Genomic DNA, 23,112 nt, shown 5'->3' with positions numbered 1-23,112 from the left:
ACGATCACCAGTGGTGTACGGCCAGTGTAGGAGATCGCTCCCCACACCATGATGCCGGGTGTTGGCCCTGTGTGCCTCGGTCGTATGCAGTCCTGATTGTGGCGCTCACCTGCACGGCGCCAAACACGCATACGACCATCATTGGCACCAAGGCAGAAGCGACTCTCATCGCTGAAGACGACGCGTCTCCATTCGTCCCTCCATTCACGCCTGTCGCGACACCACTGGAGGCGGGCTGCACGATGTTGGGGCGTGAGCGGAAGACGGCCTAACGGTGTGCGGGACCGTAGCCCAGCTTCATGGAGACGGTTGCGAATGGTCCTCGCCGATACCTCAGGAGCAACAGTGTCCCTAATTTGCTGGGAAGTGGCGGTGCGGTCCCCTACGGCACTGCGTAGGATCCTACGGTCTTGGCGTGCATCCGTGCGTCGCTGCGGTCCGGTCCCAGGTCGACGGGCACGTGCACCTTCCGCCGACCACTGGCGACAACATCGATGTACTGTGGAGACCTCACGCCCCACGTGTTGAGCAATTCGGCGGTACGTCCACCCGGCCTCCCGCATGCCCACTATACGCCCTCGCTCAAAGTCCGTCAACTGCACATACGGTTCACGTCCACGCTGTCGCGGCATGCTACCAGTGTTAAAGACTGCGATGGAGCTCCGTATGCCACGGCAAACTGGCTGACGCTGACGGCGGCGGTGCACAAATGCTGCGCAGCTAGCGCCATTCGACGGCCAACACCGCGGTTCCTGGTGTGTCCGCTGTGCCGTGCGTGTGATCATTGCTTGTACAGCCCTCTCGCAGTGTCCGGAGTAAGTATGGTGGGTCTGACACACCGGTGTCAATGTGTTCTTTTTTCCATTTCCAGGAGTGTAGTCTGTAGAATGGTTCTGCATTAGTCTCTGCTCTGCTTCTAAGAGTCGTTCCAGAAATGTTGCGACAGACTTCGAGGTGCTGTAGAGCATATATCTTGAGTAACAAATCGAGGGTAGGAACCCAGAAACGTTATCCAACGACGCTGTGGAGCGTCAAAGCAATAGGCGCTGGCACCTGCAACTAGGCCACACCTTCGGCAGCAAACGTGATTGTGTTCACTGACAGACCAAAGATGGAACGTCTCGCAATGTTCACGACTGACTGCACTATCGACAGTGCATCTTAGACAGACGTTGCCTCCTATGAAAGTGATGCTCTATTGTCTCGATGGACCCTTCTAAAGTCTCAGGAGAAAAATAAACCGCAGATGGAAACCCATGTCCAAAATCGTCATCCACCGAGGCAACAGAGCATGGCATTCACAGGAGACGAGACATGTCTACACTGCACTAGCTCCATCTTCTCCACTGCGGATCGTGGCAATCAGTCACGATCACTGAATAACAAACGACATTGCAAGATGTTCCACCTACAGTCCGTCAGCGTACAGTCACGTTTGCTGCCGAAGGGGTGACCTAGAGCAGGCACCAGTGCCTATAAAGTTGACGCTCCATAGTGTCGTTGGATGACGTTTCTGGACACAGCTTCCTATCCTCCATTCGTTGCTCACGACACTCTATACAACCTCTCGAAGTTTGTCTTAACATTTCTGGGACACCCTGTAGACTTGCTGCGTTACGTTGCCTGCAAAACAACAAGGTGTCATTCAGTCTCTCTGTGGGGAAATGTCATATACGAGGTGGTTCTGAATCTTTGCATCATTTGATCACGTCATGGGGAATAAATTCTGCTAGGGGCAACATTCCTTAACGCTTTCCAGGAATTTAAAAGGTGCTTAATAATTGAAACAGTTACTTGAGAGAAAGTGAATTTGTTAGCCAAGATCCCTAGTAAACAGCCTTCATCGTCGATTACGGTTTCGGTAAGCATGGTTACCATCTTCAGATCTCGATAAAAGGTTATTACATGTCTCCCATACCAGCTGTACAAGTACTCTTCCTGAAATATTGACAGGTATGTGAAGGACAAGATGAAAGATGCATCGGCAAGTCGAGGCTAAAACTACAATACACAGTGTAATTCACCGAATGCTCGTGTCCCATAGCGCAGCCTACTATGTATTTCATTGCAGCCAGGGCACTCCTAGACTGACAGGTGGTGACCAGTTCTGGCCAGTAGATTGGCAATAGGCCCCAACAGGTGTAGCTAGTGTATTCATGTGCTTCTTACTAAAATTGTTTATGTATTTCAATTACAGCATGTTTTCCAGTTATGTGTCGATAAAAGAATCCATAAGCACCTTTTGTAAAATTATTGCAAAATAGTTATTGAAACAGAAGCTAAAAATTATTCGTATGATGTTCACTTGCACTAGTGCGCCTATGTAGAACTTGTTTTAAACTCTGTCAATTTCCATAACCTGGTGCACGATAAATTTTGTAATTTACAAAACTCTGTGGACATCATTGTAAAATTACTAAAATTTAAAAAAAATCTGGACATAAATTTTATAGGGTTTGCTTCCACTGTGTCATTTGGATAGCAGTCCAATGCTGATGAGAACCTACGTAATTACTGAGTATGATTTTTAAGTCTGACATGTAGAGAAGCAAAATCTTTCACAGTAGCACTTGTAAGTGGAATCGTGAAATAAATAATTTCTACTGTCAACGACTACATGACTGTGAACCCCGACCATGAGAAGTTAACCCTAAGAATGAGCGTCTCCAAGTGGAGAAAGATTTTTAGAAGGGAATCACAAACTTTTATTTTGATCGGCTCAGATTCTTTGACGTAGGATTATAGGCAACAAACATAGCATATAGGTGCAGCCGAATATCTACACCTTGGCGCCTCCCAGGGGCGTAACCAATACAAATGGACACCTAACGTCGCTGGGAAGTGACAGCCAAAATTTTGCCTCTAACATAAGTTGTTTCCAATGGCGTGACCAATCAGTTCTAGATGTTCCATGCAAAGACTTTGAAAAAGGATGATAAATCCACAACCGCAGTGCCCTCTTAAGGAAACTGCACTAGACAAACAAACCGTGGGGAGCCCCCTCCAGTGCTGGTGATGTGTGTCTGGTGTGCAGCATCTACGTGGGCCCCATCCTGTACGTGGTCGTCGCAGAACCCCGCGATGCCGAATTGCTGCTCGGCTCCACCAAGATAGTCGACCGCACCCGCGACTCCCCCTACCTGCACAACATGGTCAGCGTCTTCTTTGGCGATGGACTCTTCAGCAAGAGAGGCGACCAGTGGCGGGCTCACCGCAAGATCATTTCGCCCACTTTCCACCTGCAGGTCAGCACCTCTACACCTACACTCTCTTCAAAATTACTTTAGCATTGACAACTATGAAGCAAGTGGTGGAGAAAGGCACAAAGGCATTCAGAAAATCCCGCAGGACTGGCTCAACAGTCACAGCAATCATCTGGGGTTCCCAAGTTGTTAAGCCTCCCACTTGCTTCGTCCTCCAGTTTCTGGCTACTTGCTGTCATCCAGTTGGATCATCCATTGTATGAGGGGCGTTCAGTAAATAATGCAGTACATTTTTTTCTGATAGCAGGTTGGTTTTATTCAGAATTCCAATACATCATATTACACTACTGGCCATTAAAATTGCTACACCACGAAGATGACGTGCTACAGACGTGAAATTTAACCGACAGGAAGAAGATGCTGTGATACGCAAATGATTAGCTTTTCAGAGCATTCACACAAGGTTGGCGCCGGTGGCGGCACCTACAACGTGCTGACATTGTCCAACCGATTTCTCATACACAAACAGCAGTTGACTGGCGTTGCCTGGTGAAACGTTGTTGTGATGCCTCGTGTAACGAGGAGAAATGCGTACCATCACGTTTCCGACTTTGATAAAGGTCGGATTGTAGCCTATCACGACAGCGGTTTATCGTATCGCGACATTGCTGCTCGCGTTGGTCGAAAACCAATGACTGTTAGCAGAATATGGAATCGGTGGGTTCAGGAGGGTAATACGGAACGCCGTGCTGGATCCCAAAGGCCTCGTATCACTGGCAGTCGAGATGACAGGCATCATATCCGCATGGCTGTAACGGATCGCGCAGCTACGTCTCGATCCCTGAGTCAACAGATGCGAACGTTTGCAAGACAACAAACACCTGCACGAACAGTTCGACGACGTTTGCAGCAGCATGGACTATCAGCTCGGACACCAGGGCTGCGGTTACCCTTGACGCTGCATCACAGACAGGAGCGCCTGCGATGGTGTACTCAACGATGAACCTGGATGCACGAATGGCAAAACGTCATTTTTTCGGATGGATCCAAGTTCTGTTTACAGTATCATCATGGTCGCATCCGTGTTTGGCGACATCACGGTGAACGCACATTGGAAGCGTGTATTCGTTATCGCCATACTGGCGAATCACCCGGTGTGATGGTATGGCGTGCCATTGGCTACAAATCTCGGTCACCTCTTGTTCGCATAGACAGCACTTTGAACACTGGACATTTCAGATGTGTTACGACCCGTGGCTCTACCCTTCATTCGATCCCTGCGAAACCCTACATTTCAGCAGGATAATGCACGACCGCATGTGGCAGGTCCTGTACGGGTCTTTCTGGATACAGAAAGTGTTCGACTGCTGCCCTGGTCAGCACATTCTCTAGATATCTCACCATTTGAAAACGTCTGGTCAATGTTGGTCGCGCAACTGGCTCGTCACAACATGCCAGTCACTACTCTTGAACTGTGGTATCGTGTTGAAGCTGCATGGGCAGCTGTACCTGTACACGCCATCCAAGCTCTGTTTGACTCAATGCCCAGGCGTATCAAGGCCGTTATTACGGCCAGAGGTGGTTGTTCTGGGTACTGATATCTCAGGATCTATGCACCCAAATTACGTGAAAATGAATCACATGTAAGTTCTAGTATAAAATATTTGTCCAATGAATACTCGTTTATCATCTGCATATCTTCCTGGTGTAGCAATTTTAATGGCCAGTAGTGTATTCCCCACTCTTTTGGTTCCAATATGCTGTTTTCAAACATAGTCTCGGTTCAAAGCGATAGCCTTACGCCACCTTAGTGGGATGCACCGTACGCCCGAATGGTACCACTGTACTGACCGACGCCGGAATCAACGTCTTACTGCTTCACTAACCTCCCCACCATCCACGTACTGCTTCCTGAGGCGTGCACTGTGCCAAACAGACGGAAATCTGTGGTGCTTCAGGCTGTATGGTGGATGAGGAAAAAGAGTCTGAAGAAGTTTGTGAGCTTTTCTCGGGTGTGCAGACATGTGTGAAACTTCGCGTTGTCATGGAAAAGTTCGTTTGCATTTTTGTGGTGACGAACACGCTGAAGTCTTTTTTTTTCGATCTCCTGAGGGTAGCACAATGCATTTCAGAGTTAATGGTTGCACCATGAGGGAGAACCCTTTCAGAGTCCCTGAAGACTGTCGCCATGGCTTTACCAGCTGTGGGTGCGGCTTTAGACTTTTTCTTCAGAGGAGAGGTAGTGTGGCGCCACTCCACAGATTGCCGTTTTGTTTCCGGCTCGAAGTGATAAACCCATTTTTCGTCGTCTCTGACGATGCTTGACAAAAGCTGTCACCATTAGCCCCACAACGCCCAAGTAGTTCCGCTCAGGTGGTCCTTCGTTTCTATTAATGGTGTTCTGTTAGGCACTGAGGAACCCAGTGGCCTCACACCTTTGAGTATCCCATATGGTGGACGAGTGTGACAGCATTACCTACAGAGACATCCTGCTGAGCTGCGAGGTATTTGATTCTAGGCCGCCGGTCACCTCACATGAGAGTGTCCGCACGTTCGACCATTGCAGGTGTGGTGTCACCGCCAGACACCACACTTGCTAGGTGGTAGCTTTAAATCGGCCGCGGTCCATTAGTACATGTCGGACCCGCGTGTCGCCACTGTGTGATCGCAGACCGAGCGCCACCACATGACAGGTCTAGAGAGACGTACTAGCACTCGCCCCAGTTGTACGACGACTTTGCTAGCGACTACACTGACGAAGCCTTTCTCTCATTTGCCGAGAGACAGTTAGAATAGCCTTCAGCTAAGTTAATGGCTACGACCTAGCAAGGCGCCATTAACCATTTCAAGAGAGAGTCTCACTTGTATCATCAAGAATGCTGTATACAAATGATGGAATAAAGTTAAGTCCGCAGCCACGTACTTTTCTTTATAGCATTCATTACGTATCCTGTTTCAGACCTAAACTAGCCTGCGTGAGTTGACGCGTGCCCTTTCGGCTTCCTCGCCTTGTCTAGATTGTCTTGTCTAGACACAACAGCAGGAATCACAAATGTGTGCGGCTGGCCGGCACGCGGGAGGTCGGATAGGTCTGCGCGACCAGGCGCCTCGCCCAACGACCCACCGTGCTTTTGTTCACTGCCAGGTCTCTGTAGACATTCTGCAAGCGGTCATGTCTATCTGCGACGCTGTGGTCTTCCGCCAAAAGAAACACTCTACTTGGAACGCACCTGCGTCGAGGACGCCATTTTGAAGGCCACATAGAGCGCCGCCACCTATGGGAAATCCATGAAAGTATAGGAGCTGAGGCGGGAATATCCACGATGCCCCACAGCAAATTCCGTACTTATTCAACTGAAATTGGCTGAGAATTGCTTCAAAATGATCAAATGTGTGTGGAATCTTATGGGACTTAACTGGTAAGGTCATCAGTCCCTAAGCTTACACACTACTTAACCTAAATTATCCTAAGGACAAACACACACACCTGTGACCGAGATAGGACTCGAACCTCCGCCGGGACCAACCGCACAGTCCATGACTGCAGCGCCCTAGACCGCTCGGTTTGAGAATTGTTTGCTGAACGCCTCTCGTACGTTGTAGTTTTCATTGTTTCTATTTCGTACTGTTGCAGGGTTAACATTATTCCTGTTATTATTATTCTCTGTTGTGTGAATGTGACCAGTCTCTGCTGACCAGGGTATTACTGCACGATGTCAGCTTACAGAAACGACCTCCGGGCTACTCGCCCACACTGTCAACAACACATCTTGTTAATACTTCCAACCAACATCTTGTTGACAAGACGCCTACCGTGGCAAAATGAAGGGACGTGATTACTTCGCCATCCAAACATCAGAGTCACTGGAAAATTTAAAGAGGTGCAGCCTCTTCATCTCAAAGCAGCATATGCAACTGATGTTCAAAATTGGTTCAAAAAAATGGCTCTGAGTACTATGGGACTTAACGTCTGAGGTCATCAGTCCCCTAGAACTTAGAACCACTTAAACCTAACTAACCTAAGGATATCACACACATCCATGCCCGAGGCAGGATTCGAACCTGCGACCGTAGCAGTCGAGCGGTTCCTGACTGAAGCGCCTAGAACCGCTCCGCCACAACGGCCGGTGCAACTGATGTCCTCAGTTATTTGGCAGATGTATTCCAGTCTCTGTCTTCCTCTAGAGATTTTTAGCCTCTACTGCCTCTGGTACCATGAAAGTTATTCCCTGAGGTCTTAACACATGTCTTATCATTCTGTCCCTTCTCCTTGTCAATGTTTTCCACATATTCCTTTCCTCTCCTATTCTGGGTTGATTCTTCTCATTCCTTGCCATATCACTCCACCTAATATTCAACATTCTTCTGTGGTATCACATTTCAGATTCTTCCATTCTGTTCCTGTTTCCCCACAGTCCATGTTCCACTACCATATAATACTGTGCTCCAAACGTAAATTCTCAGAAATGTATTCCTCATATTAATGCCTGTGTTTGATACTGGCAGATTTCTCTTGGCCACTAATTGCCTTCTTGCCAGTGCTAGTCTGCATTTGATGTCCTCCTTGCTACATTCATCATGTATTATTTTCCTGCCTAAGTACCAGAATTTGTTAACTTCGTCTACCCCATGGTTCTCAATTCTGATGTTAAGTTCTACTTATTGTTACCTTCATTTTTCTTCGGTTTACTCTCGGTCCTTATGCTGTACTAATTAGAATGTTCATTCCATTCAGCAGATCATATAATTCTTCTTCCCTTAAACTCAAGATAGCAGTGTCATCAGCGAATCTTATCACTGACATCCTTTCACTTTGAATTTTAATCCCCATCTTGAACCTTTGTTTTAATTCCGTCATTGCTTCTTCCACATATAGACTGAACAGTAGGTATGAAAGGTTAAATTCCTGTCTTACAGTTTTTTTAATCCAAGCACTTCTTTCGTGGTATTCCAGTCTTGCTGTTCCCTCTTCGTTCTTGTATATATTGTATACCAGCCGCCTTTCCCTTTAGTTTACTCATATTTTTCTCAGAATTTTGAACATATTGCACCATTTGACATTGATAAACGCTTTTTCCAGGTCGACAGATCCTAGAAACGTGTCTTGATTTTTCTTCAGTCTTGCTTCCATTGTCAACTGCAACGTCAGAACTGCCTCTCTGGCGCCTTTACCTTTCCTAAACCCAAAATGATCGTCGCCTAACAAATCTAGAATTTTATTTTAGTTTCCGCTCCTCTGTATATTATTTTTGTCAGCAGCATGCCCTATCGACTCCTGTTTCTTCGTCCATCACGTCATCAGAGATTTCCTCCCCCTCGCAGAAGCCTCTTTCCACCATTCCGCTCTTCCCTTTGCATTTAACAGCGGAATCCCATTGCACTCTTACAGTTGCTAACCTTGCTTTTAATTTCAATGAAGGTTGTTCTGACTTTTCTGTTTGCTAAGTCAGTCCTTCGAACAATCATTTCCTTTTCGATTTCCTCACATTTTTCACTTTCTGTTTATTTCGTTCCTAAGTGACTTGTATTGATGTATTCCTGCATTTCCTTAAACATTTTCTTACTTCCTTCCTTTGTCGATCAACTGAAGTAGTTTTTCTGTTACCCATGCTTTCTTCGCAGTTACTTTCCTTGTACTTAAGTTCTTTCTTTCCATGTTCTGTGGTTGCCTCTTTTAGAAAAGTTCATTCCTCTTCAATGAATTGCCTACTGAGCTATTCATTATAGCAGTGTATTTTGCATCAGAGAACATCAGACGTATTTCTCTATTTCCTAATATTTCCGTGTCCTACTTCTACATCTACATCTACATCCATACTCCGCAAACCACCTGGCGGTGTGTGGCGGAGGGTTACCTTGAGTACGTCTATCGGTTCTCCCTTCTATTCCAGTCTGGTATTGTTCGTGGAAAGAAGGATTGTCGGTATACCTCTGTGTGGGCTCTAATCTCTCTGATTTTATCCTCATGGTCTCTTCGCGAGATGTACGTGGGAGGGAGCAATATACTGCTTGACTCCTCGGTGAAGGTATGTTCTCGAAACTTCAACAAATGCCCGTACCGAGCTACTGAGCTTCTCTCCTGCAGAGTCTTCCACTGGAGTTTATCTATCATCTCCGTAACGCTTTCGCAATTACTAAATGATCCTGTAACGAAGCGCGCTGCTCTCCGTTGGATCTTCTCTATCTCTTCTATCAACCCTATCTGGTACGGATCCCACACTGCTGAGCAGTATTCAAGCAGTGGGCGAACAAGCGTACTGTAACCTACTTCCTTTGTTTTCGGATTGCATGTCCTTAGGATTCTTCCAATGAATCGCAGTCTGGCATCTGCTTTACCGACGATCTACTTCATATGATCATTCCATTTTAAATCACTCCTAATGCGAACTCACAGATAATTTATGGAATTAACTGCTTCCAGTTGCTGACTTGCTATTTTGTAGCTAAATGATAAGGAATCTATCTTTCTATGTATTCGCAGCACATTACACTTGTCTACATTGAGATTCAATTGCCATTCCCTGCACCATGCGGCGATTCGCTGCAGATCCTCCTGCATTTCAGTACAATTTTCCAATGTTACAATCTCTCGATATACCACAGCATCATCCGCAAAAAGCCTCAGTGAACTTCCGATGTCATCCACAAGATCATTTATGTATGTTGTGAATAGCAACGGTCCTATGACCCCTGCGGCACACCTGAAATCACTCTTACTTCGGAAGACTTCTCTCCATTGAGAATGACATGCTGCGTTCTGTTATCTAGGAACTCTTCAATCCAATCACACAATTGGTCTGATAGTCCATATGCTCTTACTTTATTCATTCTTCGCGCATTGACTGTTGCTGACTATTCTCTTAAACTTCAGCCTCCTCTTCGTTGTTCTAGTGGTCTACAGTTCGAATACTGATTTGATACAACTCTCCATGCTACTCTACCCTGTGTGAGCATCTTCGTCTCCGAATAACCACTGCAGCCTACATCCTTCTGAATCTGCTTACTGTACACATCTCTTGGTCTCCCACTACGATTTTTACCCTCCACGCTGCCCTCCAATACTAAACTGGTGATCCCTTGATGCCTCAGAACATGCCCTACCAACCGATCCCTCCTTCCAGTGAGGCTGTGCCGTAAATTTCTTTCCCCACAATGCTGTTCAGTACCTCCTCGATATTTACCTATCTTCGATATTCCTCTGTAGCACCGCATTTTTAAGCTTCTAGTCTCTTCTTATCTAAACTGTCTATCGTCCACGTATCACTTCTGTACATGTCTACAGCCCATGCAAATACTTTCAGAGGAGACGCCCTAACACCTAAATCTACACACATCAAAAAAACTTTTGCATCATCCCGGTTCCCAGAACTCCTGAAGATAGACGTTGACTGTGGATATTGTATCACAGACACAGTCCCTTTCACTGTTCAGAGATGTCACTAAAGCCGCGCAAAGATATAACAACCATGCATGAGCATCGCCTATTAGACAGATGGAGTCCGACAGCCGATCAGTTCCAGTCATTCCACCAGGAAGGAGGTACACGGCTCGTGTTGTCTGTTGTTCAACCATGCCTAGACGATCAATACCGCGGTTCGATCTCGTCCGCATTGTTACTTTGTGTCAGGAAGGGCTCTCAACAAGGGAAGTGTCCAGCTGTCTCGGAGTGAACCAAAGCGAAATTGTTCGGACATGGAGGAGATACAGAAAAACAGGAACTGTCGATGACATGCCTCGCTCAGGCCGCCCGAGGGCTACTACTGCAGTGGATGACCGCTACCTACGGATTATGGCTCGGAGTAACCCTGACAGCAACGCCACCATGTTGAATGATGCTTTTCGTGCAGTCACAGGACGTCATGTTACAACTGAAACTGTGCGCAGTAGGCTGCATGATGCGCAACTTCATCCCGGCGTATATGGCGAGGCCCATCTTTGCAACCACGACATCATGCAGCGCGGTACAGATGGGCCCAACAGCACTCCGAATGATCCGCTCAGGGTTGGCATCACGTCCTCTTCGCCGATGAGTGTCGCATATGCCATCAACCAGACAATCGTCAGAAACGTGTTTAGAGGAAACCCGGTCAGGCTGAACACCTTATTCATACTCTAAAGCGAGTGCAGCAAGGTCCCCTGATTATGGGGGTGGCATTATGTGGGGCCGACGTACGCCGCTGGTGTTCATGGAAGGCGCCGTAACGGCTGTGCGATACGTGAATGTCATCCTCTGAACGATAGTGCAACCATATCGACAGGATATTGGCGAGGCATTCGTCTTCATGGACGACAATTCGCCCCCCATTGGGCACATCTTGTGAATGACTTCCTTCAGGACAACGACATCGCTCGACTAGAGTGGCCAGCATGTTCTCGAGACATGAACCCTATCTAACATCACTGGGATAGACTGAAAGGTCTGTTTATGGACGACGTGACCCACCAACCACTCTGAGGGCTCTACGCCGAATCGCCGTTGAGGATTGGGACAATCTGGACCAACAGTGCCTTGATGAACTTGCGGATAGTGTGCTGCGACGAATACCGGCATGCATCAATGCAAGAGGACTTGCTACTGGGTATTAGAGGTACCAGTGTGTACAGAAATCTGGACCACCACCTCTGAAGGTCTCGCTGTATGGTGGTACAACATGAAATGTGTGGTTTTCATGAGCAATGAAAAGGGCGGAAATGATGTTTATGTTGATCTCTATTCCAATTTTCTGTACAGGTTCCGGAACTCTCGGAACCGCGGTGATGCAGAACTCTTTTCAATGTGTGTATATATTCGATGTTAACAATTGTCTGTTCTTCAGAAACGCTTTTCTTGCCATTGCCAGTCTACACTTTATATTCTCTCTACTTCGGCCAGCATTAGTTACTTTGATGCCCACATAACAAAACTGTTCTACAACTTTAAGTGTTTCATTTCCTAATCTATTGCCCTCTGCAGCACCTGATTTTATTCTACTACATTCCATTATCCCTGTTTTGCTTTTGAAATGTTCATCTTTTATATGCCTTTCTAGATGCTTTCCATTCCGCTCAACTGCTCTTCCAAGCCTACTCTTCATCATTACTACATTGGGATCTAAGTCTATATCTGCTCCTGGGTACGCGTTACAATCCAATATCTGATTTCGGTATCTCTGCCTAACCATGATGTAATGTAACTGAAATCTTCTCGTATCTTCCGGGCTTTTCCAAGTATACCTACTCCTCCTGCGATTCTTGAACTACTAGCTGAAGTTTAATGCAGAACTCGTCTTTCTCCTCTCCCATTCCTACTACTCAGCCCATATTCTCCCGTAACCGCTTGTCCTACTCCTTCTTCTACAATCGCATTCCAGTCCTAAATGACTATTAGGTTTTCATCTCACTTTACATACTGAAACATCCGTTCAGTATCCTCACATACTTTCTCTTGGGATTGCGACGTAGGCATGTACACCCGAACTACTGTTGTCGGTGTTGGTTTGCTGCCGATTTTGCTTAAAGGGGTGCCTGTAAGATAGATGTGAGTGAACACCACACGTAATTTTAATTATTGTACAATTAATATCTCTTGCCCAATGAGGAGTTACTTCATATTATTACCACATAATATACAGGGTGGTCCATTGATCGTGACCGGGCCAAATATCTCACGAAATAAGCATCAAACGAAAAAACTACAAAGAACGAAACTCGTCTAGATTGAAGGGGGAAACCAGATGGGATGGATGGCGCTGTAATACTCACAAACATATGGTTCACAATTTTAGACGAACAGTTGGTAACAGGTTGGTTTTTTAAATTAAAATACAGAACGTAGGTACGTTTGAACATTTTATTTCGGTTGTTCAAATGTGATACGTGTATCTTTGTGAACTTATCATTTCTCAGAACGCATGCTGCTACAGCGTGATTACCTGTAAATACCACATTAATGCAATAAATGCTCAAAATGATGTCCGTCAACTTCAATGCATTTGGCAATACGAGTGACGACATTCCTCTCAACAGCGAGTAGTTCGCCTTCCGTAATGATCGCACATGCATTGACAATGCGCTGACGCATGTTGTCAGGCGTTGTCGGTGGATCACGATAGCAAATGTCCTTCAACTTGCCCCGCAGAAAGAAATCCGGGGACGTCAGATCCGGTGAACGTATGGGCCATGGTATGGTGCTTCGACGACCAATCCACCTGTCATGAAATATGCTATTCAGTACCACTTCAACCAAACGCGAGCTATGTCCCGGACATCCATCATGTTGGAAGCAAATCGCCATTCTGTCATGCAGTGAAACATCTTGTAGTAAAATCGGTAGAACGTTACGTAGGAAATCATTGCACTATTTAGATTGCAATCGATAAAATGGGAGCCAATTACCCTAGCTCCCATAACGTCGCACATTAACCCGCCAATGTCGCTGATGTTCCACTTGTCGCAGCCATCGTGGATTTTACGTTGCCCAATAGTGTATATTATGCCGGTTTACGTTACCACTGTTGGTGAATGACGCTTCGTCGCTAAATAGAACGCGTGCAAAAAGTCTGTCATCTTCCCCTAATTTCTCTTGTACCCAGTGGAATAACTGTACACGACGTTCAAAGTCGTGGCCATGTAATTCCTGGTGCATAGAAATATGGTACGGGTGCAATCGATGTTGATGTAGCATTCTCAACACCGATATTTTTGAGATTCCCGATTCTCGCGCAATTTGTCTGCAAGTATCCGGCGAACATTCCGGACACTTGGACGATGTCGTCCAGGATACCGAGCAGCATACATAGCACACGCCCGTTGGGCATTGTGATCACAATAGCCATACATCAACACGATATCGACCTTTTCCGCAATTGGTAAACGGTCCATTTTAACACGGGTAATGTATCACGAAGCAAATGCCGTCCGCACTGGCGGAATGTTACGTGATACCACGTACTTATACGTTTGTGACTATTACAGCGCAGTCTATCACAAAGCGAAAAAAGTGGTCCAACTAAAACATTCATATTTCTTTACGTACTACACGAATATGTAACAAAACTGGGGGTCCCTATTAAAAAAAAAAAACGCAGTTGATATCCGTTTGACCTATGGCAGCGCCATCTAGCGGGGCAACCATAGCGCCATCTGTGGTGTCACCGCCAGACACCACACTTGCTAGGTGGAAGCCTTTAAATCGGCCGCGGTCCGCTGGTATACGTCGGACCCGCGTGTCGCCACTATCAGTGATTGCAGACCGAGCGCCGCCACACGGCAGGTCTAGTCTAGAGAGACTCCCTAGCACTCGCCCCAGTTGTACAGCCGACTTTGCGAGCGATGGTTAACTGTTTACAGACGCTCTCATTTTCCGAGACGACGGTTTAGCATAGCCTTCAGCTACGTCATTCGCTACGACCTAGCAAGGCGCCATATTCAGTTACTATATGTCTTCTGAACAGATAAGATTGTGAAACTTCCTGGCAGATTAAAACTGTGTGCCGGACCGAGACTCGAACTCGGGACCTTTGCCTTTCACGATCAAGTGCTCTACCTGCTGAGCTACCCAAGCACGACTCACGCCCCGTCCTGACAGCTTTACTTCTGCCAGTACCCCGTCTCCTGCCTTCCAAACTTTACAGAAGCTCTCCTGCGAGCCTTGCAGAACTAGTACTCCTGAAAGAAAGGATATTGCGGAGACTTGGCTTAGCCACAGCCTGGGGGAAGTTTCTAGAATTCTAGATAAGATTGTGAATGATGTACCGTCAAGTGCGACGTTCCTCATTAATGGATTAAAGTTAAGTATCAAACTAATTATGTCCGATTTCTGAACTCTCATTCCTTGTCATGTTCCAGACCTCACGTCAGTATAGTTCTTCCCTCCTCACGCCACCCTGCGTGAGCTAAAACGCGTGCATTTCGGCCTCCTCTAGTAACACGGTGTTCGCTCTTCAGCCAACCCCAACACCATCTGGTTTCCCTCTTCAAGCTAGACGAGTTTCGTTCCTTGAAGTTTTTTCGTTTGATACTTATTTCGTGAGATATTTGGCCCGGTCACTATCAATGGACCACCCTGTATAAGTGAATAAAAAAATATGAAATCGCCGGCTTCTGTACTCCCGATGCTGACAATAATTCTTATGGCAAGAGTAGCAAAAGCGAAACGATGTAACGTATTATACGGTTTTATCATTATGCACCTGCTGCAGATTCTGGAGCAGTTCTTGGAGGTTTTTAACACCGGCGCTGAGGTTCTGACGAAACGCCTGGCCGCGACGTGTGGGCAGGAGGTGGACCTGTTCCCTGTGGTGTCCCTGACCACGCTGGAGATGATAGTGGAGACCGCCATGGGCAGCACGAGTGCTGACGACGGGGCAGCCGGGAGCCCTACCAACCGGGACTTCGTGGCGGCCTTGTCTGAAGCCGTCCGCCTTATGCAGGTACGTTTATTTGTCTAGTCGTTAGCTTTACCGTGTGATCCGCCACCTTGGTAATTATGGTGGGTCGTTAGCTAGTGAAAACCAGTAACAACCCCAACCCGCAGAAACAGAGTTTACAACTACTTCTACATCTATACAGGATGTTACAGAAAGGTACTGCCAAACTTTCAGGAAACATTCCTCACACACAAATAAAGAAAAGATGTTATGTGGACATGTTAAAGCTCATTTTAGTTTCGTCAGTATGTACTGTACTTCCTCGATTCACCGCCAGTTGGCCCAATTGAAGGAAGGTAATGTTGACTTCGGTGCTTGTGTTGACATGCGACTCATTGCTCTACAGTACTTGCATCAAGCACATCAGTACGTAGCATCAACAGGTTAGTGTTCATCACGAACGTGGTTTTGCAGTCAGTGCAGTGTTTACAAATGCGGAGTTGGCAGATGCCCATTTGATGTATGGATTAGCACGGGGCAATTGCCGTGGCGCGGTACGTTTGTATCGAGACAGATTTCCAAAACGAAGGTGTCCCGACGTTCGAAGCAATTGATCGGCGTCTTACGGAGCACGGAACATTCCAGCCTACGACTCGCGATTGGGGAAGACCTAGAACGACGAGGACACCTGCAATGGACGAGGCAATTCTTCGTGCAGTTGACGATAACCCTAATGTCAGCGTCAGAGAAGTTGCTGCTGTACAAGGTAACGTTGACCACGTCACTGTATGGAGAGTGCTACGGGAGAACCAGTTGTTTCCGTACCATGTACAGCGTGTGCAGGCACTATCAGCAGCTGATTGGCCTCCACAAGTACACTTCTGCGAATGGTTCATCCAAGAATGTATCAATCCTCATTTCAGTGCAAATGTTCTCTTTACGGATGAGGCTTCATTCCAACGTGATCAAATTGTAAATTTTCACAATCAACATGTGTGGGCTGACGAGAATCCGCACGCAATTGTGCAATGACGTCATCAACACAGAGTTTCTGTGAACGTTTGGGCAGGCATTGTTGGTGATGTCTTGATTGGGCCGCATGTTCTTCCACCTACGCTCAATGGAGCACGTTATCATGATACTCTACCTGTGCTGCTAGAACCTGTGCCTTTACAAGTACGACACAACATGTGGTTCATTCACGATAGAGCTCCTGCACTTTTGAGTCGAAGTGCTCGTACGCTTCTGAACAATAGATTCGGTGACCGATGGATTGGTAGAGGGGGACCGATTCCATGGCCTCCACGCTCTCCTGACCTCAACCCTCTTGACTTTCATTTATGGGGGCATTGTCTACGCAACCCAGGTACCAAATGTAGAGACTCTTCGTGCTCGTATTGTGGACGGCTGTGATACAATACGCCATTCTCCAGGGCTACATCAGCGCATCAGCGATTCCATGCGCCGGAGGGTGGATGCATGTATCCTCGCTAACGGAGGACATTTTGAACATTTCCTGTAACAAAGTGTTTGAAGTCACGCTGGTACGTTCTGTTGCTGTTTCCATTCCATGATAAATGTGATTTGAAGAGAAGTAATAAAATGAGCTCTAACATGGAAAGTAAGCGTTTCCGGACACATGTCCACATAACATATTTTCTTTCTTTGTGTGTGAGGAATGTTTCCTGAAAGTTTGGCCGTACCTTTTTGTAACACCCTGTGTATACAGATAGATACACTCCTGGAAATGGAAAAAAGAACACATTGACACCGGTGTGTCAGACCCACCATACTTGCTCTGGACACTGCGAGAGGGCTGTACAAGCAATGATCACACGCACGGCACAGCGGACACACCAGGAACCGCGGTGTTGGCCGTCGAATGGCGCTAGCTGCGCAGCATTTGTGCACCGCCGCCGTCAGTGTCAGCCAGTTTGCCGTGGCATACGGAGCACCATCGCAGTCTTTAACACTGGTAGCATGCCGCGACAGCGTGGACGTGAACCGTATGTGCAGTTGACGGACTTTGAGCGAGGGTGTATAGTGGGCATGCGGGAGGCCGGGTGGACGTACCGCCGAATTGCTCAACACGTGGGGCGTGAGGTCTCCACAGTACATCGACGTTGTCGCCAGTGGTCGGCGGAAGGTGCACGTGCCCGTCGACCTGGGACCGGACCGCAGCGACGCACGGATGCACGCCAAGACTGTAGGATCCTACGCAGTGCCGTAGGGGACCGCACCGCCACTTCCCAGCAAATTAGGGACACTGTTGCTCCTGGGGTATCGGCGAGGACCATTCGCAACCGTCTCCATGAAGCTGGGCTACGGTCCCGCACACCGTTAGGCCGTCTTCCGCTCACGCCCTAACATCGTGCAGCCCGCCTCCAGTGGTGTCGCGACAGGCGTGAATGGAGGGACGAATGGAGACGTGTCGTCTTCAGCGATGAGAGTCGCTTCTGCCTTGGTGCCAATGATGGTCGTATGCGTGTTTGGCGCCGTGCAGGTGAGCGCCACAATCAGGACTGCATACGACCGAGGCACACAGGGCCAACACCCGGCATCATGGTGTGGGGAGCGATCTCCTACACTGGCCGTACACCACTGGTGATCGTCGACGGGACACTGAATAGCGCACGGTACATCCAAACCGTCATCGAAGCCATCGTTCTACCATTCCTATAGACCGGAAAGGGAACTTGCTGTTCCAACAGGACAATGCACGTCCGCATGTATCCCGTGCCACCCAACGTGCTCTAGAAGGTGTAAGTCAACTACCCTGGCCAGCAAGATCTCCGGATCTGTCCCCCATTGAGCATGTTTGGGACTGGATGAAGCGTCGTCTCACGCGGTCTGCACGTCCAGCACGAACGCTGGTCCAACTGAGGCGCCAGGTGGAAATGGCATGGCAAGCCGTTCCACAGGACTACATCCAGCATCTCTACGATCGTCTCCATGGGAGAATAGCAGCCTGCATTGCTGCGAAAGGTGGATATACACTGTACTAGTGCCGACATTGTGCATGCTCTGTTGCCTGTGTCTATGTGCCTGTGGTTCTGTCAGTGTGATCATGTGATGTATCTGACCCCAGGAATGTGTCAATAAAGTTTCCCCTTCCTGGGACAATGAATTCACGGTGTTCTTATTTCAATTTCCAGGAGTGTAGATAGATATTCAGCGGTCACAGGCCCTGTCGACCATTCGCTGCTCCACAAACTGCCTTCATTCCTTCCTGTTTTGTGCCCGGTCCCTCCAGGTGTCTTCAATTCCCAGGGCTGCAAGGTCCTTCGCCAGGTCGTCCACGCAGCTCTGCCTTGATTGTCCAATGGGGCGTTTGGTGTTTGGTTTCCCCTCTAGTGCCATCTTCGGCTGCCTTCCATCTGGCATACGTGCTACATGGCCCACCCATTGAATTCTTTTGCTCTTTATCTTCTGTAGGAAAGTTGGTTGTCGCATCAGAAGGTAAATTTCCTCGTTTTTCCTCCTCTTTCATTCTCCGTTATGTAAACCTGGTCCCCATATCTTCTTCTTTACTCTTCTTTCAAATATTAATAGTTTTTCCTTTTCTCGCTTAGTCATGTTCCATGTATTACTGCTGGGCATATGACTGTGCTGTAGATTTTCATCTTAGTGATCTCTGAGATCGATTTAGAGCCGAGCGTCTCTCTGAGGGAATCCATGCATTTCATTCCGACTGCTATTCTTTCCTTGATGTCCATTTTTATGTTGCTCTCCGTGGTAAACCGAGATCCTAAGTGTTTGAACTGGTGTACTCTCTTGAACCTTGAAACGTCCCCTTAGAAAAATTTATGAATTACTGTGCTGATAAACCTCTTACATTATTTGATTTTCAAACAGCTGAGCAGAACTGAACGTACTCAGACATTTCGCTCTTTACCTATTCTGATCAACACAAAACTGACATACAATATTTTTAGCGCAACGCAATCTGACTTTCAATAATACCTACAAAAGAATGGCCCTGACTAACATTAAACTATACCTTTCACAAATCACTTATCTCACAAAAATCTTCGTTACTCGAACTACTGCAATACAGCGAGCGCCAATACTGCCAGCTAAATAAAAGATTCTAACTACTGAAGTCACTAACTACTGATAGGCATAGTTAGCAAATGAAAGATTTTGATAGAGAACAAACAATGTATTTACCTTAATTATATTCAAAAGTCATTATATATATATATATATATATATATATATATATATATATATATATATATATATCAGTTCATGACATCAGTTCATGACATCCAGTCTTACAAATTTACTGTCTCTGATGGACACACGTCCAGATCATCCGGTCTCGAAACTCTGGCATCTCTCTCTACACATCCACCTCTGCTGGCGGCTCACCTCCAACTGCCGGCCGAAGTGGCCGCGCGGTTCTGGCGCTGCAGTCTGGAACCGCGAGACCGCTACGGTCGCAGGTTCGAATCCTGCCTCGGGCATGGATGTGTGTGATGTCCTTAGGTTAGTTAGGTTTAACTAGTTCTAAGTTCTAGGGGACTAATGACCTCAGCAGTTGAGTCCCATAGTGCTCAGAGCCATTTTCACCTCCAACTGTGCAACACTACGCGCTGTTCACATCCAGCTGCCCACCACTACAATAGCGAATATTCCAACAATGCCACCCATCCACAGACTGCACACAGCACAGCCAGTGATTTTCATACAGAGCGCTACGTGGCGTTACCAATATAAAAACCTAAACAGCCTACTTACAACCTCTTGCCATCTATCTCAAGAAATTCTTCCAGCTCTTGTCATCTTCTTAATTGCATGAAGTCTGTTTTGTCTCGATTCACTTTGAGCCCTGCCTTCTGTGTATAATTGTCGATTTTCTGGTACAAACCTTTCAACTGATGCTTTGATTCACTTAGTACTACTATGTCATCTGCATATGCAAGACAATTGAAGTTACCGTCCATCTCTACTCCGCCTGGGGTCAGTTGCCTTGCAGCAGCCACTGCCAGTCCCAAGCCCAGATAAAGGAGGAGGGTTGGGCATTGGGATAACAACTCAGTCCTGTAAAAACTCTTTGTTACGAAACACAAACTTGCCTCGGATATGGATGGCTACATCTACATACAGGGTGACAATTATTGAACTATATGAAAAAAAAGGAAATTAGTTACAAACCACGGCGTGCACACACTTTATTCAACATGTAAACATCACTACAGATATTCGGATTTAGGCTGTGACATGCTATATATGCCTGCCATCATTGGCGATGATGTGGCGCAGACGAATAGCGAAATGCTGCATGGCCCACTGGAATGTCGGAACATCGAAGCTGTCCATGAATTCCTGAATGGTTGATAATTTTTTCTTAATGTAGGGCCACAGTCAAAATATATTTCTTTAAACAATGTTTCACATATCTGTGTTATTTGCACTTATGCCTAAGTAATATTCCAACACATATAACAGGATTTACATGCCTGATAATACGTACATCATAAATATCGCTTCAAACCTCACTGGTTAATTAATGAGTGAGTGAATAAGTAATTGCACTTTATTGTATTAATTCTGGATTGAAGCAAAATTACACATCTTAGAGTTGGCCATGTGTTAATTTCACGTACAAAGCTATATGTGTACCTTCTAAAATGTACTTTAAACAACGTCAATGACTACCTGGATTTCTATATTTATGGCTGCAGCGAATATTATCGAGAGGTTTGTTACTGTTTATGTTTATGAGTAGGCAACTTCATTGTATACTAAGATAAACAGGTACTGCAGAGATATAACAACTACCAAGGAAACTAAATTTCTCCTAACCTTTCCTATCCTACCGGACACTGAGTCCAAAGACTAAAAAAGGTCACTTGCTTGTAAAAGGAATTTCTTTGACCAAGACAATTTGACACTTAGCCAGCTGTCATTCACTCAAGATGGTGTACACAGTAATGAAAGAAAGCAGTACTCTCTGCCAGAAACATCGACTCTTAGGCAATGTGTCTGATAGTGTATTTTAATAAGACGGTATGCCATCCCAGGCATTACACTTGTAAGTAAGCATTACAAATATGGATTGTTATTCGATTATTTCACTTGTTATGTATTTCACTGTTATTGTCTAACTTACTTTCAGAAAACACTTGATAATGGCGCTTTGATGCCGAAATTATAATTGTGTAAGTGTAAATGTAACACTGTAAATAAACAACAGTCTAATGGTGTTACTGACTTTAAAGAAATTCCTGTGTTTTCAGATCAGCAGTGGCTTTGGGTTATTGCTTACACTTTGTCTTTAATATACGGTAGCCCCACAAATAGGACTCGCATGTGTTCAGATCAGGAGAATGTGTTGACCAGTCGAGGCCCGTGGCTATGGACTCTGTGTACCCCAGATCCAGAATGCGGTCCCAAAAATGCTCCTGCAGGACATCAAAAACACTCGTGCTTTGATGGGGTGGTGCTTGCATGAACCACATCAGTGTCACTTTGGGTAAGGGGCACGAAAGCACCCTCCAGAACTTTGACCTAGTCACTGGTCGTCACCGTGCCATCAACGAATGTCGCACCAGTTATTCTGTGACTGGACACTGCACACCGTACAGTACCCGTTGAGGGTCAAGAGGTTTCTCGATCGAGAAATGCGGATTCTCAGTCCCCCAAATGCGCCGATTTTGCCTATCGACGAACACATCCAAATGAATGTGGGCTTCGTCACTAAACGAAACCATCGTGCCCCGCGGCCAGTCGCGCAGTTTAAACGTACTAATGCAAATCTTTCACAAGTTATGACGATTTTATTTCACATAGTTCAATAATTGTCCCCGCGTCGCGAAGGGTACCCTGTACCACTAGTAGTCGTTTCCTGTCCTGTTCCACCCACAGATCGAGCAAGGGAAGAACGGCTGTCTATATGCCTCGCCATGAGCCTCTATCTTACCTTCGCGGTCCTTACCCGCAATCTATATTGGCGGCAGTAGAATCGTTTGGCAGACAGCTTCAAATGCCGGTTCTCTAAATTTTCTCACAAGGGAACCTCCCCATCGCACCCCCCTCAGATTTAGTTATAAGTTGGCACAGTGGATAGGCCTTGATAAACTGAACACAGATCAATTGAGAAAACAGGAAGAAGTTGTGTGGAACTGTGAAAAAATAAGCAAAATATACAAACTAAGTAGTCCATGGACGACATAGGCAACATCATGGAGAACATAAACTCAGGAGCGCCGTGGTCCCGTGGTAGCGTGAGCAGCTGCTGAACGAGAGGTCTTTGGTTCAAGCCTTCTCTCGAGTGAAAATTTTACTTTCTTTATTTTTGCACAGTTATTGTCTGTCCGTTCGTTCATTGACGTCTCTGTTCACTGTAATAAGTTTAGTGTCTGTGTTTTGCGACCGCATCGCAAAACCGTGCGATTAGTAGGCGAAAGGACGTGCCTCTCCAATGGGAACCGAAAACATTTGATCGCAAGGTCATAGGTCAACCGATTCCTCCACAGGAAAACACATATTCTATACGACACTGGTGACGGCATGTGCGTCACATGACAGGAATATGTTGTCGACCCACCGAACTT

At 46.5% G+C, this 23,112-nt stretch overlaps 1 protein-coding gene across 1 annotated transcript in view; it reads left to right on the top strand.

Annotated features, from left to right (window-relative positions):
• Positions 1 to 23,112, top strand: part of LOC126209851 (cytochrome P450 4C1-like) — a 75,507-nt gene that overhangs the window by 2,467 nt on the left and 49,928 nt on the right. Inside the window, exons 2-3 of the mRNA XM_049938979.1 lie at positions 3,035 to 3,245; positions 15,383 to 15,613. Of these exons, the coding sequence (XP_049794936.1) occupies positions 3,035 to 3,245; positions 15,383 to 15,613 (442 nt within the window). The remainder of the gene's footprint in view (positions 1 to 3,034; positions 3,246 to 15,382; positions 15,614 to 23,112) is intronic.

The sequence above is a fragment of the Schistocerca nitens genome, chromosome 10, assembly GCF_023898315.1.
Source record: "Schistocerca nitens isolate TAMUIC-IGC-003100 chromosome 10, iqSchNite1.1, whole genome shotgun sequence".
Lineage (NCBI taxonomy): Eukaryota > Metazoa > Arthropoda > Insecta > Orthoptera > Acrididae > Schistocerca > Schistocerca nitens.
The sequence above is the reverse complement of the archived record's forward strand: the minus strand, read 5'-3'. Positions and strand labels throughout refer to the sequence as shown.